Genomic DNA, 15,104 nt, shown 5'->3' with positions numbered 1-15,104 from the left:
CAGCTACTTCTGTCCCCACTTTACAGAGGAGGAAACAGGCACAGAGAGGCTAAGTGGCTGGCTGAAGGGAGCAATGCTCAACGAGAACCACATTCCCGTTTAGGGCTGTGGCTCAGGCCCAGGCTCTTAACTGCACCTGCCACACATGCTCTCCCCCTGCAACTTCATGGTGAGCTTGAGCAGCTTCACAGATTATTTTACTAATGGAGCACACAGGCTTTATGAGAGGCCCTTCCGCTCCAAGCATGGTGCCACGTAACACCACTTAACGCTCTGCTCAGGTCTGCACTGTGTCATGAGACAGATTGCCCCAGGGCTGTAGAAGAAATAACGTTCAGCTTGCCTGAGTACCAGAAAGCACTCGTTTATGCCAAACCTGGCCACATGGTGAATTATTTCCTCAGGAGCTTCTAAAATTCAGTTTATCCATAAGGTAACAAAAGACAAAGTAAATAAATAAATAAAATTCTAAGATGACAAAAAACTTTCTTTTATTAGACCTGAACCTCCTATGATACCAATAGTCCTACTGGACTGTTGAATAGAGAGAAGTAATCCGGTACGAGATTATTTCTGAGACATAATTGACATGAAACATTATGTTAGTTTAAGGTGTACGACAATGATTTGATATGTGTGTATACTGTGAAGTGATCAACACAATAAGTCTAGTTAACGTCTGTCACCTCACCCAGTTACACATTTTTTTCTTGTGATGAGAACTTTGAAGGTCTACTCTCTTAACGACTTTCAGATATACAATATATACTGTTAACTATACAATATATACTGTTAACTATGCCCCCCAGGACTTACTCATCGTATAAATGGGAGTTTGTACCTTTTGACCCCCTTCACCCAACTCCCCACTCCCACCCCTGCCTCTGGCAACTGCAGGTCAGTTCTCTGTTGTCTCTGGATTTATAGCCCAGCTTTACATTCACTGATTGTTTCAAGGTAAGCAAGTTCGTCTCTCTAAGCCTCAGTTTTCTTTTATGTAAAATACCTTCCCCAAATACTATTACAAGGACTCAATGAACACAGGGCGTACAAAGCACAGAACCTGGCCCATTACTCAGTTTTCATCAGTTCATTACTATTTGTTGTGATGCTTTTTACATATCGGCATCCTAATAGCATACACTCTTACCCACTGTGCCTCCGTGTCCAGTTCCTTCTTTCTACTTCACCTGTCCTCCCTCCCCCCACTGCCTCCATACAGCCCATACTTTCTTAGTTTCCTGTTTAGGATTACAGATGCCGAGTCCTCTGTGCACATCTGTGGCCTGTGACTAATAATCTATAAGGAACAGGAAGTATCTTGAGCCAGGGTATGTAGAGGCATTAGAAATACCCATGTGTTTTACTTGTATGCCAAGATTTTCATAGAGAGCCCTTCAGTAACTGTAGCCTGAAGAAGAACTTGAAAAACAAAAAGGCATTACCCCACCAGAACTTGGAGATTTAGCCAATGCAGCCCCCTCTCCATGGTGACTGGTCAGGGAGGACCAAGAGGGAAAATCACGTGAGAATCTAGACTCCTTGCCGTTGCTCTGTGCTGAGGTCCCCTGTGCCTGCCGAGGGCAGTGCCACCCCGTAACTACTTGGACATGACTTGTCTCTTGATCCCGGAAGGTATCCCACCCAGTAATCCATGTATGACTCCTGTTCCACTGGCTGGCCCCTTCACACATAGGGGAGGGGTGGTATCTCCTCAGGGCTGAGGCTTATCAAGCTGGACTTCTCACTGGAGACATTTCAGTCAGGGAAAGACAAGTACCATATGATCTCACTTATACGTGGAATCTAGTGAACAAAATAAACTGATGAACAGAATAGAAACAGACTCACAGATCCAGAGAACAGACTGACAGCTGTCAGAGGGAAGTGGGTAGGGGGGCTGGGTGAGAAAGGTGAAGGGATTAAGGGGGGAAATACCTCGTAGACACAGACAACAGTGTGGTGATCACCGGAGGGAAAGGGGCTGGGGAGGTAGGAAGGCGGGTGGGGAGGCAGGAGAGGGTAAAGGGGGAATTAATGGTGATGGAAGGAGACTAGACTCGGGGTGGTGAACACATAACACAGTATACAGATGATATATTATAGAATTGTACAGCTGAAAACTATATGATTTTATTAACCAGTGTCACCCCAATAAATTCAATAAAAATAAATTTTTTTAAAAAGTAAATGTGAATGTGAACTCCTCCATAGAAATAGTCTGAGATATTAGGCAGGAAGCAGCAGCAGGTCCGTGCAGTGATGTTCTCCTTGTCCAGGGGCTCAGTGGGGGAGGTCTTTTCTGTCTTGCTTCCCTTCTAGTCCACTGTCTTGTATTAGGGTTTCTCACAAGACGTCACCACTCTCACTTGTCCTGGTGTGAGGGCTCCCAGGGTGCCTTTCTCCGTGTCCTGGAGCAGGGGGCAGGTCTGATGGACTCGTGCCTGTGTCTGAATTTCCAGGTTTCTCAACACTTTCATACTCTGAGGAACCTCTGCACAGTTGGGCTCAGTTTCTGTTCCTATGCTCTCTCCTGGGTATAATTTAAAGGGCTCCTGTTGGTAAGAGGGGAGTGGTTTAGGAAGCACTGAAGCCGTTGGGCCCATTGATAGGTAACTAAGCCTGCAGACAGCTTGTACTGCCAACAGCATGTCAAGGGGAAGCCGTAGCAGGATGGTTGCTGAGAAAGTCTGGGAAACTTATTTTTCTACAAGTGGTCACAACAGTCACCCACTGGTGGTAAAGTCCAGCATGTTAGAGCTGTTGAGATACTGGCTCTGGGAGGAAAGAACCAGGCAGCTGCCGGGGCTCCCGCTCTCCAGGAGGCACAAAGAACTTTCCACTCTGCCCAGGGCCACGGCAAACGAATTCTGGCTCTAGGGGCTTTGAAGAGAGTGCCCAGAGGTGGTGGTAGTGAGCAAAAACAGGAAACTAGGAAGAATGTATTGAGAAATCTATGAGCCACAGATCCTTTGCATCATTCAAAACTAAACCCCAGGTGACAGCCAGAAAATCTCTGTGAAGTGATTCAGGATAGGTCTGCACCTCACTGTTTAGTTGTTAGTAATCACTCTCTGGAGGACTCCATGGAACATTTTCCTCTTTAGAGTACTTTTAACTAACCATCTTTTTAAATACTGGTTAAGTCATAGTGTCATTATAATGAAGGCCAGTGTTTTATAAGAGCAGTTTCACCTGTTCATATTCAGGTAATGGCTCTAATCATTGGCGTGACAAAATAACCTGCATTTGCCAGTGTAGCCAGAGCAAGTTTCCTCCCAGCAGACCTGATCGGCACTTCATTGTGTGAGGTCATTTGTTAGCTCCTGTGGACTGCAGAGTCTCACACGACCTCCTTCACATGGCACAGAAGTTCATGACCCCATCTCTCGGCCTTGCTCATCTCATGTCCACCATCCTGCATTCCAGCCGTGTGTAATTACTTCCAATTCCCAAGCATGCCATGCTCCAGACTTTTCACCTGCTCTGCTTGGCCTGCTCCCCACAGTGTGCTCCCCCAACTTGAAGACTCAGCTCAGGAAAACTCAGCTCTCTGGGGAATCTTTTCCTGCCCGCTGGTTCCTCCCAGCTGTCCCTCGTCCGGGCTCTATGGCTCTCTTGTGTGCAGGGTGCCTCCAGACTTCCCCCACCAGAAACTGTGTTGTCTTATCTGTTTTCCAGGTTCCTAGTACAGGGTAGATGCTCATTAACTATTTGCTGGACAGATTAATGAGTAAGGGTTTGAGTGAGGGAGCGAATTTGCTGTGTTGTGGAAGCTACACGTGAGTGTGACTGGCCACTCAAGGGCTGGAACCAGGCATAACTCTTTTTTTCAGTGATAGCAGATGTTGTGGGGTCCTTAAAACTTAGTTCCTATTTTTTTGTAGAAATTACCTTTATGCACCACTCTGAATAGGATTCCACTTTTGTTGCCTTTTTGTTTTAGAAATACAGAAGAGCTGGGACATGGTTTTTAATGATAACAGCCTAGAGCTAGACACAGGTATATATGTACTTATTATAAATGTATGGCATAAATATATACATATTTATGTGTGTGCACTTATATATAATATATGCGTGTGTATGTGTGAACCCTTACACATGTACACATGCATGTGTACATATATACAGTACACATTTGTATGTGTATATGCATGTGTGTGTGTGTCATGGACAGGTAGAGATCAGTCTTAGTTATGCCTCAAAGGAGGTTCTGTCTCAAACCAGCCTGTTTGCTGTCACCTGAGTATGATTATAACACCTCCCCGCTGAATCAACATACTCTCCTGCCGAATGAGCCTATTTGTAGAAATGTCCTAGACACTCTCGGGGTTCTGATTGCATTTCATCTGCCACATTGAGAAGCCTGAGTCTGGCCGATTCATCTTTGCATGCATTCAACAAACACGTCCCATGTGCCTACCATGTGGCTGTAGGAAAACCATTATGTGTGTGATGAATGGTCACTAGTCACTCAGCAGTGATTTTGCCTCAATAACTCTTTCTGTTCTCATCTGCCATCTCTCCAGTGTCCATCCCAGCCTCAACACACACAGCTTTGCTGGTGAATCCTTTTAGTGAATCGTGGGTGGTCTGTCACACAAAACTCTCCCTGCATGAGTTTCTTTCCGCCAGATGCCTCTGAGTTCACTCCCACAAGCCATGAAGGCTCACTGCCTTGAAAGAGCCACCCTCTGGGGGAAGCCTTGGGACCAGCCCTCAGGGCCAGCCACGAGAGCTGTTTCACAGCAGGCTGCTTGCTCGTTGCTGGTGTCATATCTGTGTTGGGAGGGGAAAGTGTCTTCTAATAAAATGTTTTCGTCTTGTCTTTTAGCTTACATTTTACTATGGAACTATAGATCCTTGGTGTCCAACACAGTACTATGAAGACATAAAGAAGGATTTCCCAGAAGGCGATATTCGACTGTGTGAGAAAAAAATAGCTCATGCGTTCATCCTTCGTTCGTCCCAGGAAATGGCTGACATGGTCGCTGACTGGATGCGGGATGGCCCGTCCACAGTGGAAACCGGGACAGGAAAAAAGGACTGACAGCAGGGCACAGAGGCAGTGGGCACGCTGGCTCTCAGTAGTAACTAGTAGACTGCGTAGGTAAATGCTTAATTTGAGTGTTTGGTATCGGAAGAGAAAAAAAATGAGACCCTCTTGGCTAAAAACTACCAGCTCCCACCTTCCTGTGCTGCTGGCTGAAGTAAACACAGTTGGCGAAATACTCCATAGGCTTAACCACACATTTTCCGAGACTCAGGAACACAGTGATCCATGTTGACAGGAGAGGCCCAGGGGCACCATGCAGCTTATTTTGGTAGGCAGGATCCTTGCAGACAAAGGAAGTCTAAATTTAGTTGATTTTAATTGAGTTACATCATAGAAATACCTCCGAGGAAATATAAAAGCGATGGGTGAGCACTCAGTGTGTGGTCAGGTGTGTGAAGTGTGTAAGGTCATGAGAGGGACTCACAGTCCAGCAGCAGAAGTGATGAGCAGTGCTTCTTGCCAGTGGACTTGAGTCCTTCAGGACAGAAGATGAAGATCAGCCCAAACTGACTTTGCAGAGGTCTTGGCTGAGACCATCAGAATCAGGCTGGCTACTAGGACAGCCTGCCGACCTGTGTCACAGACCACCAAGTCAGCCTTTTTTCTGGCCACCAGGGACACAGGCCCAAGCAGAGCCATCATCGGAGAGGCCTGTGTTTGTCTCTGAGAAGCTTCCCTGAGTGTGACTTCCTGGTCTACCTGCATTAGAGAATAAAGTTCGCCAGACGTCCCTCTGCTCAACTAACCTAACAAGAGTTGAAGGATCCTGACTGTGCCTCCCACCACCCAACAGCCAGCAAACTCCGTGCCGAGCCTCATCCTGAGGGTTGTGAGCTCCCTGCAGGTTCCTCTTCTCCACAGCCAGGATGGGGAGGCCCCAGACTGCCCCAGATCAGCCATACGCAGTTGCCCCTTCTGTGATTTTTTTCATTGGAACCCCATTGAGGACCAAGCAGTGAGCCAAGTACCGCGCTCGGCATTGAGGGTAGAGGCTTAGCTGTATTGTGAGTCTTTCCTTCTGACAGTCTTCTAGTAAGTAACTTTCAAAAGGGCACCTTTAAATTGTGGAATAGAGAATAACCATAAGTGATTGTCCCCTTTCTGCATTAGCATGTTAGTTGGAAAGAAATGGTTTTACTAATGAACCAAAACAAGTCATTCAATTATGTAAATTTACCTTCTCCAGACACCTTCACATCTAGTAGAGAAGCAGCCGTTCTCTGGCCTAGAGTGGGCTCACAATATTGCTGTCTTCCACAAACTGACTCAATCCTGGGGCTTCAGGAGCCCATAAACCACACTGAGTGCAGTGACGATAGACCATAGATCAGAAACATTCCAGTTTCTCCTGGAGGAGTCCCTCAGATTTAAGGACAATGGGATGTTGGCCTTCTTCTCAAAACCTAAAGCCCCCTGATGACAGGGTCAGCCCTGCTATGCTGCCATCCCTATGGGAAGTGTTGGACAGGTTACTGGCAGACAGGGCTTCTGCCTCAGAGCAAATGACTTCTTGGAAGGGAACTCCAAGCCCCAGGCAAGGAGTGCTCTTGGCTTCAGAGAGGAGCCGGCACACACACAGGCCATTGGCACAGGGCCGCACACAGACGCCTATTGGCATCTGCGTGGGGAGGCCTAGAAATCTGGTGTTAGCAGCTGAGACTCGTAGCTCCGACATGCTTGCAGGAGATGCTCAATAGTACTGACCTGTACACATAAGCAAGTCCTGGATGAAGCGTACCTACTGAAATAGAGACCAGCATTCCCAGCTTTTCCTCCAGGGTTACAACATGACTCCACGTTTCAAAAGTCCACGTGTATGAAATTGTATCTCATTTTGTTTTTCAGAGCTTAAAAAATGGTAAAGTAAAATATTACTGGCTCTTATTTCCTGTTTATCGTCTAAGCACCAAATAAATTTTTGAAATAAATGCTTTACCAGCGCTGTGGGCTTGCCTGGCCTGATCTCCGTGTGTTGGGGGAGGAGAGGTGTGCGCTGAGCAGTTCTGAGTTAGACTCAGGTCAAAGTCTCCCTGTGAAATTGAAAAGCCACTTTTCTCAGTATTTCTCTGAGAGACAGAAGAGTCGGATTTCAGGAGATTGAAGTTCACTTTATTTCATTAGGGCTTAAACAAAAGGCTAAATGTTTCCATGCGTATGTATTAGGTGACAAGGCCTTACCATCTGTGTGATTTTTAGGCAACTTTATCTCGTTTCTCCACACCTCACTGTCCTCATTTGTAAGGTAGGATTAATAATGCGCGCCTCATTGCTGGAAGAGTTAAAGAGGGTGATAAAATTAAAGCATTTAGCACAATGCCTATCCAAGGGCATCTTAATAAAGATTGGCTATAATAATAATACTTATTATTAACTATCGTAATACTGAAAATAAAAGACTAAGATGGATAAGCGGTGGATGAAATGTTTTCCAGAAGCATTGCTGCCTGTTTCCCACTCAGCCACATGGGTGGTCCTTGGTAAAGATTTCGCTTTGGGCGGGGTTATCTAGTGCCAATGGAAAGCCTGAATTGGAGTGTGACCAGTGCCCACGGTGGTTCTGTGTGCTCTGGCCTATGGGAGAGGCTCTCCAGAGGCAGCCAGCTCGTGTGGCTCTCGTGGCCTTTTGTCCAAGGTAGCCAGGGCCTTCTTGCGATCTGCTCCTCCCCTGGACAGCCAGTGACCTCCAGAGGCTCAATTCCTCTTCACCCTACATTGCATTAAAATTAAATTTAATTCCAGATTAAAGGACACTAAGGGGACATGACAATATACAGCAACACCTGATTCTGGATTCTATGTTTTAATTACAAAAAACATTGTTGGGACGATTTGCACAACCCAAATGGGGTCTGAAGATTAACTGGGAGAAGATGTTAATTTCCTGAGCTCAGTGGCTGTGACGTGGAAAAGCAGGAGATACCCTGATTTGTACTGAAGACACACTGCGGTGTCTGGGGCAGCAGGGCAGCATGTCAGTTCCCTCTCACATGGTCCAGAGGGGGGAAATGTTGCCTGTATTTTACCTGCAACCTTTTTGTAAGTGCAAGACAATTTTAAAATTTATAAAAATATTTAAATAGAAACAGGCTCTCTCCTTTTGTGTCTGTCTCTCATTGCTTCTTTCCCAGAACTTGAGTTTCTTCTAAGCAGTCAATGGAGACCAAGGCTCAAATCCTGTATCTGTCATGTCATGGGTTTGTGATGTTACATAGGCTTAAGCTCCCTGAATCTCTCCTCCAGCCTCCCCAACCCCCCACTGCACCCCCGTCTCTTCATCTATGAAAGTACTTGCTTCAGTTTTTGGATTTTGGATTTGGGGAGGGGTGTTTGTGTTTGTTTGTTTGTTTGTTTGTTTGTTTGTTTGTTTGTTTGTTTGAAACATGGGTAAATGAGGTCATGCATGTGGCTTTGGGCATCCTGTCTGGCTTACGGTCGATGCTCTATAAAGTGGTCCCTAAAGGCAAATGATAGCGAACTTGTTTTTCTTTTACTCTCTCTCGGTGCAGTGGAGGACCCCACGATAGCTCAGTTTCTGCAGTTTCGCCCAGCCTGAAACTCGATTCTTGCAGTCTTAGCATCTCTGGTTCATATTTGGGGGTGGGGGACGCTTGCTCACCTGGCTCAGCTCTCTGGCCCCTGGCCATGCAGGACTCCAACACACACAGCCCAGGATGCTCCGGCATCACCTGAAGGGGCCTACAGTCCATCTAGAAAAGGTGCAGGAAGCCAAGGAACACCAGACATCACCTTTGTTCCTGGTCTTCTCTTGTAGGGGAGAAGAGCATGTACTTGGCTCCTCCTTCCCTTGGGGGGTGGGCTTTCAGGAGCCATCATTGGCTGGAACTACTAGTGAAACAAAGGGCCCAGGAGTGTTGAGGACAGAAAAGCTTTGCGTTTCCAAGGGGACTAAGTTTCCCGCCTGTGCCCCATAGAGATGTAGGTGAGTGATCGATTGCATTGGTCCAGGTGCGGAGTGCCCATGTGGGACATGGATCTCTCCTCTGCCACCAGACTGGAGGCATCCAGAGCAGGACTGGGGAGGTCAGAGGCGGCTCTGGGTTGCCCTGGTTCTGTAAAGAGCCAACTCCTGGAGGGAGGGGGAGGGGGAGAGGGGGATGAGGCCAGGTAGAAGGACAGGTAGTGCAGAAAGACAGGTAGAACTTGGCTGGGTTTGGGGAAGGAAGAGCAGGGCCAGAGAAAGAACCCGCTGCTCACCCTACACTTTCAGGGTGTCCCCAGGCCTCACAGTCCTGCGAGATTACGATTGCACTCCACAGACCACCACAAAGGTGCAAAGGTGACTTGCTCAAGATCTCACATCTACTGAGTGGCAGCTGGGGTTCACATGCAGGCCTCCACCAGAGCCAGCCTTCTCCCCTTTTTCCTGCGGCCTCGTGCCGCCTCCTGGAGGCAACAGTGGGCAGCCTGGCAGGCCCGGAGGTTGAGAAGGGAGGGTGGGCTGGGGAGGGGAGCGCCAGGTTGGCAGGGAAGTGAAGAGAGGGTGGGGAACGAGTAGTTTTAGAAGGACGAAAGAGAGAATAGACTGGTTTTCGGGGTGGGGGAAGTGCCTCGGGCGGTGCATTTGGGGAAAGAGCCTGCCTGCCGGGCAGAGGACACGCTGAGAGTACAGTCCCCAGTGAGCTGTGCACAGTGGGTCTGGTAGATTCGAGGACACGGCACCGCAGGATGACCGGAAAGCACAGCCACTACCCCTCGTGGCCCATTCGTGGCCCCTCTGGCTGCAACTGTTACTTCCATTCTCCTGATTAGAAAACCTCTGGAGTTCGGGGATTAGCAACTACCAAATATGTGGTTATTATTTGTTGAGCGCTAACCCTGCGCAGCACCCCAAGTGGGAATTACAGCAACAATACAGAAGGCTGTGCTCTGGGACAGCCCTGCGTTTTCATTTTCTGTCGCATTCCTCAGACATTGTGGCCGAGGGGCCTGCGCTGACCTCCCCGCGTTGGGACAGACTTCCTTGCTGGGTAAGTCTATGGGAAAATTCCTCTTCCCCGAGAGGGGAATGTGACCCCGTGACTGGGCGTCCTTTACGGCGAGGGATGCGGGTGCACCTGCGGGGCCCCCCCTCACGGAGGGCCTAGGATTCCGACTCTGCAAATCCACCCGCTCAGGCCCCGGGAACATCTGGGCCTCCTCCTGCTGGCCACCGCTGACGGCCGCGCACCTGCATGTGATTAGGACTCAGCAGACGCCCACAGCCTCCCGGTCGGTGGCAACACACTGGTGACACGTTGCAGGGGACGGGTTTCTCCCCATCACTGTCCCTCCTGAGCAGAAGAGTGTGTGGCATTCCCGGGGCCCAGGAGCACAAGGCATCCACAGCCAGGGCAGGGGCCCCGCCCTCGGCGGTGCTCATCTTTGCCTCACCTGCTTGGAAGTGAGCAGGCGTCCGGCCCCAGGGAAAGGGGGAGCGGAAAAGCCAGCCTTCGCCTCCTTAAGTATCAGGCATTGCTGGGCCTTTCAGACGGGCTCCATCAGTGTTTAGGAAATAAGATACCATTTTAAATGTCACCCGACTTTCCTTTCTCCCTGCAACTTACCCCATCTCTGCTGAAAGTATAATCCTCCGACCACAGAAGGCCGGGTGGGTCAAGTAGAAAATAAAATGAAGAACTGACCAAGGATTCCTATAAACACATGAAAAGCCACACTTTTTGATGGCAGGGTCATAAAGCTTATACAGTCATCGTTCCCACAGAATGAGCTGCTTAAAGGGGAGCATAATTTTTATTCCAAAGAAAGAGACTCCTTGAATTAGTAGTAATGGAATTAGGGGACAGAAAGGGAGCAGACTTTGCTGAGCTTTTCCCCAGAGAAAGACGTGGCCACAGGGACTGGCATTAACACTCGGGGACAGTGGAGCACACTGGACTCTGCGAGGTGCTGGGTCCCACAGACCCAACCCACATCCCACATGACCCAGTCCTGCCAACAGGGCATTGTGACGTTAAGTCCCTGCCACCTTCCCACAGCTGCTGCTCAGTCACTAATTCTGTCCCTGAAATACTTAAGGGACAGATGAAAGCTTTCTCGTCACCTGTAGGAACAGTCGCTGTGAGCCAGCTGGAGGTGGAAAGCTGTGTGGTGGGTGCTCTGCGGCCCGGCCTGGGGGCGATGCTGAAGGACCCCAGGCCGCCTCATGGGGCAGGGACCTGTGTACTTGTCTAGAAGAGTGCTGAGCAGAAGGGCCCTGCCCAGTCAGCCGCAGGGCTTGCTGGTCCCTGAACTCCGCCATCCAGCCTTGGGCCTTGCCATGGAGGTGGCCACAGCCGGGCCAAGGCTACGGATTCCAGAGGCATGACTGCAGCCTGCGGAGGGTGCACGCTCCTGCTTCTGACCCGAGACAGGACCCAGACTGGGTGCTGTGTGTGCAAACGGAGCAGCTCTGCCAGCTGCCGGCAATGGCAGGGCTCGCTCGCTCGCTCGCTCGTGACAGGTGGCGGCGCTCATTTTCCAAGGAGAAAGTGTTTCCACTGCATGTTGGCCTCTTCGCCCCGGAGCCCAGCCCACTCGGCTACCTTCCCATGCATAGCGCCACGCAGTGTGGGGCTGCGCGCAGGTCCTGTGCTCGTCGCAGTCACGAGGCCCAGGGAGCAGCAGCCCCGTGCTGAGCGGTTTCAGGTAAAGACTGATGGGCCGGGGCTCCCAGGCGGCGCGGCCTTCCCAACGCCTGCAGGGCTGGCGCTGTTCTCAGCGCCCAGGAGCCTGAGCGGTCTAACCCAGAAAAACAGGTCCAAGGTCGTTCTCCAAAGACCAGTCAGGAGCAGTTGTAGCAATAAAATATTTAATCAACTTATCTGTACAAAATATCAAAATGGTTAATGAAGAGTATACAAGTGTAACAAATATATACTGCTATGGAACTGTCAAGAAAAATAAAGGCTGCTGTTTTACAGTTCATTTACACTCCGGTATGTACAATCTATTTAAACTCGAGAACACATATACACAGTGGGCTTGTACCCGCCCTCGAAGAGTGCCCTGCCAGCTGGCCTGGGCTCGGGCAGCATTCACAACGCCAGCTCCTGCCACCCAAAGGGCCAGGCTGGGGAGCAGGGAGACAGCCCCATCTCCAGCTCCTGAGCTGGGAGCCCTGCTCTGGCCAAACCAGCCCTGGAAGATTGCCCACAAGGAGATTTCGGCTTGAGTGAAACGAGGGTTTCAAAACCACCCCCTCCCCCTTCTCACCCCCGAGCCACGCTGAGAACAGTGAGTGTGGTCGCAAAATGAAAGGGACTTCTAACCACCCCCAAATTCATGTGCCCTGGAGTCCAACTGTGACCTCCAGGTTCATGGGTCGATATTCAACCCCCAAACCACACTGGCTAGGTTTGAGATTTTTTTTTTTTTTTTTTTTAGAAAGAGGAAGGGAGAGGAAAAGAGAGAAGCATCCATATGAAAACAAAACATCGATCTGCTGCCTCCTGCATGCCCCCTACTGAGGATCGAGCCCACAACCTGGGCGTGTGCCTTGACTGGGGATGGAACCAACAGCCTTTGGATGCACAGGAAGACGCCCAACCAACTGATGCCAGGGCCAGCGTCGTAATCCTTGTAAAAAATGCATTAACTTTTCACTGGGGTAAAATACTTCCAGCCAGAAGACCTAAAGTGATGCAAATATGACTCTTCGTCACAGAAAACATAAAAGCTGTTTGCACCACAGTGTAAAATAACATGCCAAAAAAAAACCCCAAATTCTAAGGATGCTGGTGTTCAGTCTATGATGTGTTTGAGGAGAAAGCCAGAGGAACTCCCCTTCCCAGAGCCTCTGTGCCTGTCCTGGAACACCTGAGTATTTCCCACTGAGAAAACGAGTGTTATCCCGAGCTTGCTTGCTTTCTGAGCTGCATCATCATTTTCTAAACAGAATGCAGAATGGCCGGCTCTGACAGGTCCTGACCCAGAATCTAAGTGGCAAAGAAATAAACTCTGCTCGTGGGCACACCCCTTCCTCAAGCAGCCTGCTCACCTCAAGCCAAACTGCTCCTGCTCTGAGCCACGGGGAAACTCAGACATGTGGATCTTTTCCTGCCTTTGGCAGCCTTCAGTCACTCAGAGACAAACATGCAGACACACCTTGGCACTGCGTTTCAGGCTCACCCCACTGAGAAACCCAGGCTGGGCCGCCACACGTGTGGGGTCTGAGAGACGCCAGGCTTGACGGCAGGACAGGATGAACAACAGGTGCAAAATGTGTGCAGTTTCCCCGAACCGCCAGCTCAACGGCCTGGAAGCTGCCCTCCCCGGCTGTGGCCCTGGGAGCGTTGTCAAGGGAAGTGTGTGGAGCCTGCGCACCTTGGATCAGCGTGTTCACCTCTAATTTGGCAGAACTCCTCTGGGTAAGCCTCACGAGGAGTCTGGTCTTCGTCAGCCACGAGCACGCCTCAGCCCTGGAAGGTTCAGCAGTGGCCCTAGGTTCTGGCCCTCAGGTGTCTGAGTGGGGTCCAGGCCCGTAAGAGGCCCCTCACCCGTTTCTAGATGGGGCAGGTAATCGGGTGAGGTGGTTGCCGCCGTGGGTCAGGTGAGCAGCCCAGAGATGATTCTGCGAAGAAGGCAGCCCCGGCCCACCTACGGCCTGACCGAATCTCCGGCCACTGCCTCGCCACACTCCCGCCTGCCGGCTCAGGTGGAGGGACAGAAATGCGCAAGCAGACGCCGGCCACCTCCCGAACGCCTGCACCGCCAGGCCCAAGGGCGCTGGGGTTCACTCAGAAGCTTTTCCTTGCTTTTCTAAACAACTTATTTCACATCCCGTTAGGGAAAAAAGGGGATACAAAGTTTCTGCAGAACGAAGTGTGTCCGGCAAAAAAAAAAACCCAAAGAGTGCAGACTGCGCTTCAGACGCCAGCCTGTTACGCGTCCTGCCAGCGCACTCACCTGCTTGCAGAGGCGCCTCTCGGGAGGTGGCCGGGACTCCTCGGCCCTCTGGCCACCGCAGGGGACGCATGTAAGAAAAAGCGGTCCTTTCTCCTGCCAGCACCAACGCGGGAAGGCCGGCGGGGCCGCTCAGGAGGTTGCATGGCAGGAGGATTCGGACCGCCGCCCACTGAGCATGCACTTTTAAGTGGAAGCATGACGTGAAATGCAGACTCATCTTCGCTGGCCTCACACTCTGCAACTGCACTGTCCCAGGTCGCTCTGCTCTAACTACTGCTGCGGCCACGAAGCGCCAACGCGAACCTTTCCCGGCCAGAAGGTTCCACAGCCAAGGCCCAGGCCCACTGTAGGCCGCCCACCTGCACCAGTGACTTTGGTGAAGCTGGTGCCTAAACATCGTGAGCAGAAAACATCCCTGAATGACTGACGCCCACACGGCAGATGCCAAGCCCTCAATCACCCCCACAGACGATGGAGGCCAACTCGCAACCCTCTCCCTGCAGCCACGGGAAGTGTAGCCGTCCGGGAAGAACAGGCTCCTCTCCCCGGAGCCTCCTCGGGAGGACCTATCTGTGCAGCTTCATCTGGGCACAGAGGCAAGTCTGCACAAAGGGGGAAGCCAGCTCCAGCCCAAATGGCCAGGAGGCTCCAGGTACAAACGGCCAGCTGCCTGAGAAGTTAGAAATAGTTTTCACTTCCCCCTTCTACTGTTTCTTAATGTTAAACTGTGCCCCCGTTTCCGGGCCGTAAGAAAGAAGAGAAAGGAGCTCTTCTGACGCCTGCCCCTGCTTCACTCCCCCGGCAAGCTGGACGAGACACAGCCACGGCAGTGAGGGGGCTGAGCAGAGGCTGGGGACCTGCTGGGGCAGGCAGTCCACCCTTAGGCAGGCTGGCATGCCTCGTCCAGGGACTCGGGCAGCCCCAGATCGCTGTCCAGGCTGCAGACATGGCCCAGCCCGTTCTTTCCTCTGCCGCCTACATGGAGGCCCCAGCAGCAGGTGTAGCCTCCCCAGGCCTTGGTCACAGGACAATCCCAGCCTGAGCATGGCTCTGCCCATCGCTGTGTGAGCACAGGGAACTCGAGCTGGGTTGGCGGTGCCCCTCAGCAGGGACACAGAAAAGGTCCTGGCTTTGGTGAGCT

The 15,104-nt window shown here is 50.8% G+C and overlaps 1 protein-coding gene across 2 annotated transcripts in view; it reads left to right on the top strand.

Annotated features, from left to right (window-relative positions):
- Nucleotides 1–8,157, top strand: part of LDAH (lipid droplet associated hydrolase) — a 67,633-nt gene extending 59,476 nt beyond the window's left edge. Inside the window, exon 6 of one of the 2 annotated variants that reach the window (XR_014000171.1) lies at nt 4,838–7,000. Coding sequence is in view for 1 of the 2 variants with exons in the window: in XM_081156803.1 (XP_081012929.1) it covers nt 4,838–5,053 (216 nt within the window). In the remaining variant the exon portion in view is untranslated. Of the gene's footprint in view, nt 1–4,837 lie in introns of both variants that reach the window. The other variant, XM_081156803.1, reaches the window with a different exon arrangement.
- Nucleotides 8,158–15,104: the final 6,947 nt, after the last annotated feature.

The sequence above is a fragment of the Miniopterus schreibersii genome (assembly GCF_964146895.1).
Source record: "Miniopterus schreibersii genome assembly, chromosome: 13".
Taxonomy (NCBI): Eukaryota; Metazoa; Chordata; class Mammalia; order Chiroptera; family Miniopteridae; genus Miniopterus; species Miniopterus schreibersii.
The sequence above is the reverse complement of the archived record's forward strand: the minus strand, read 5'-3'. Positions and strand labels throughout refer to the sequence as shown.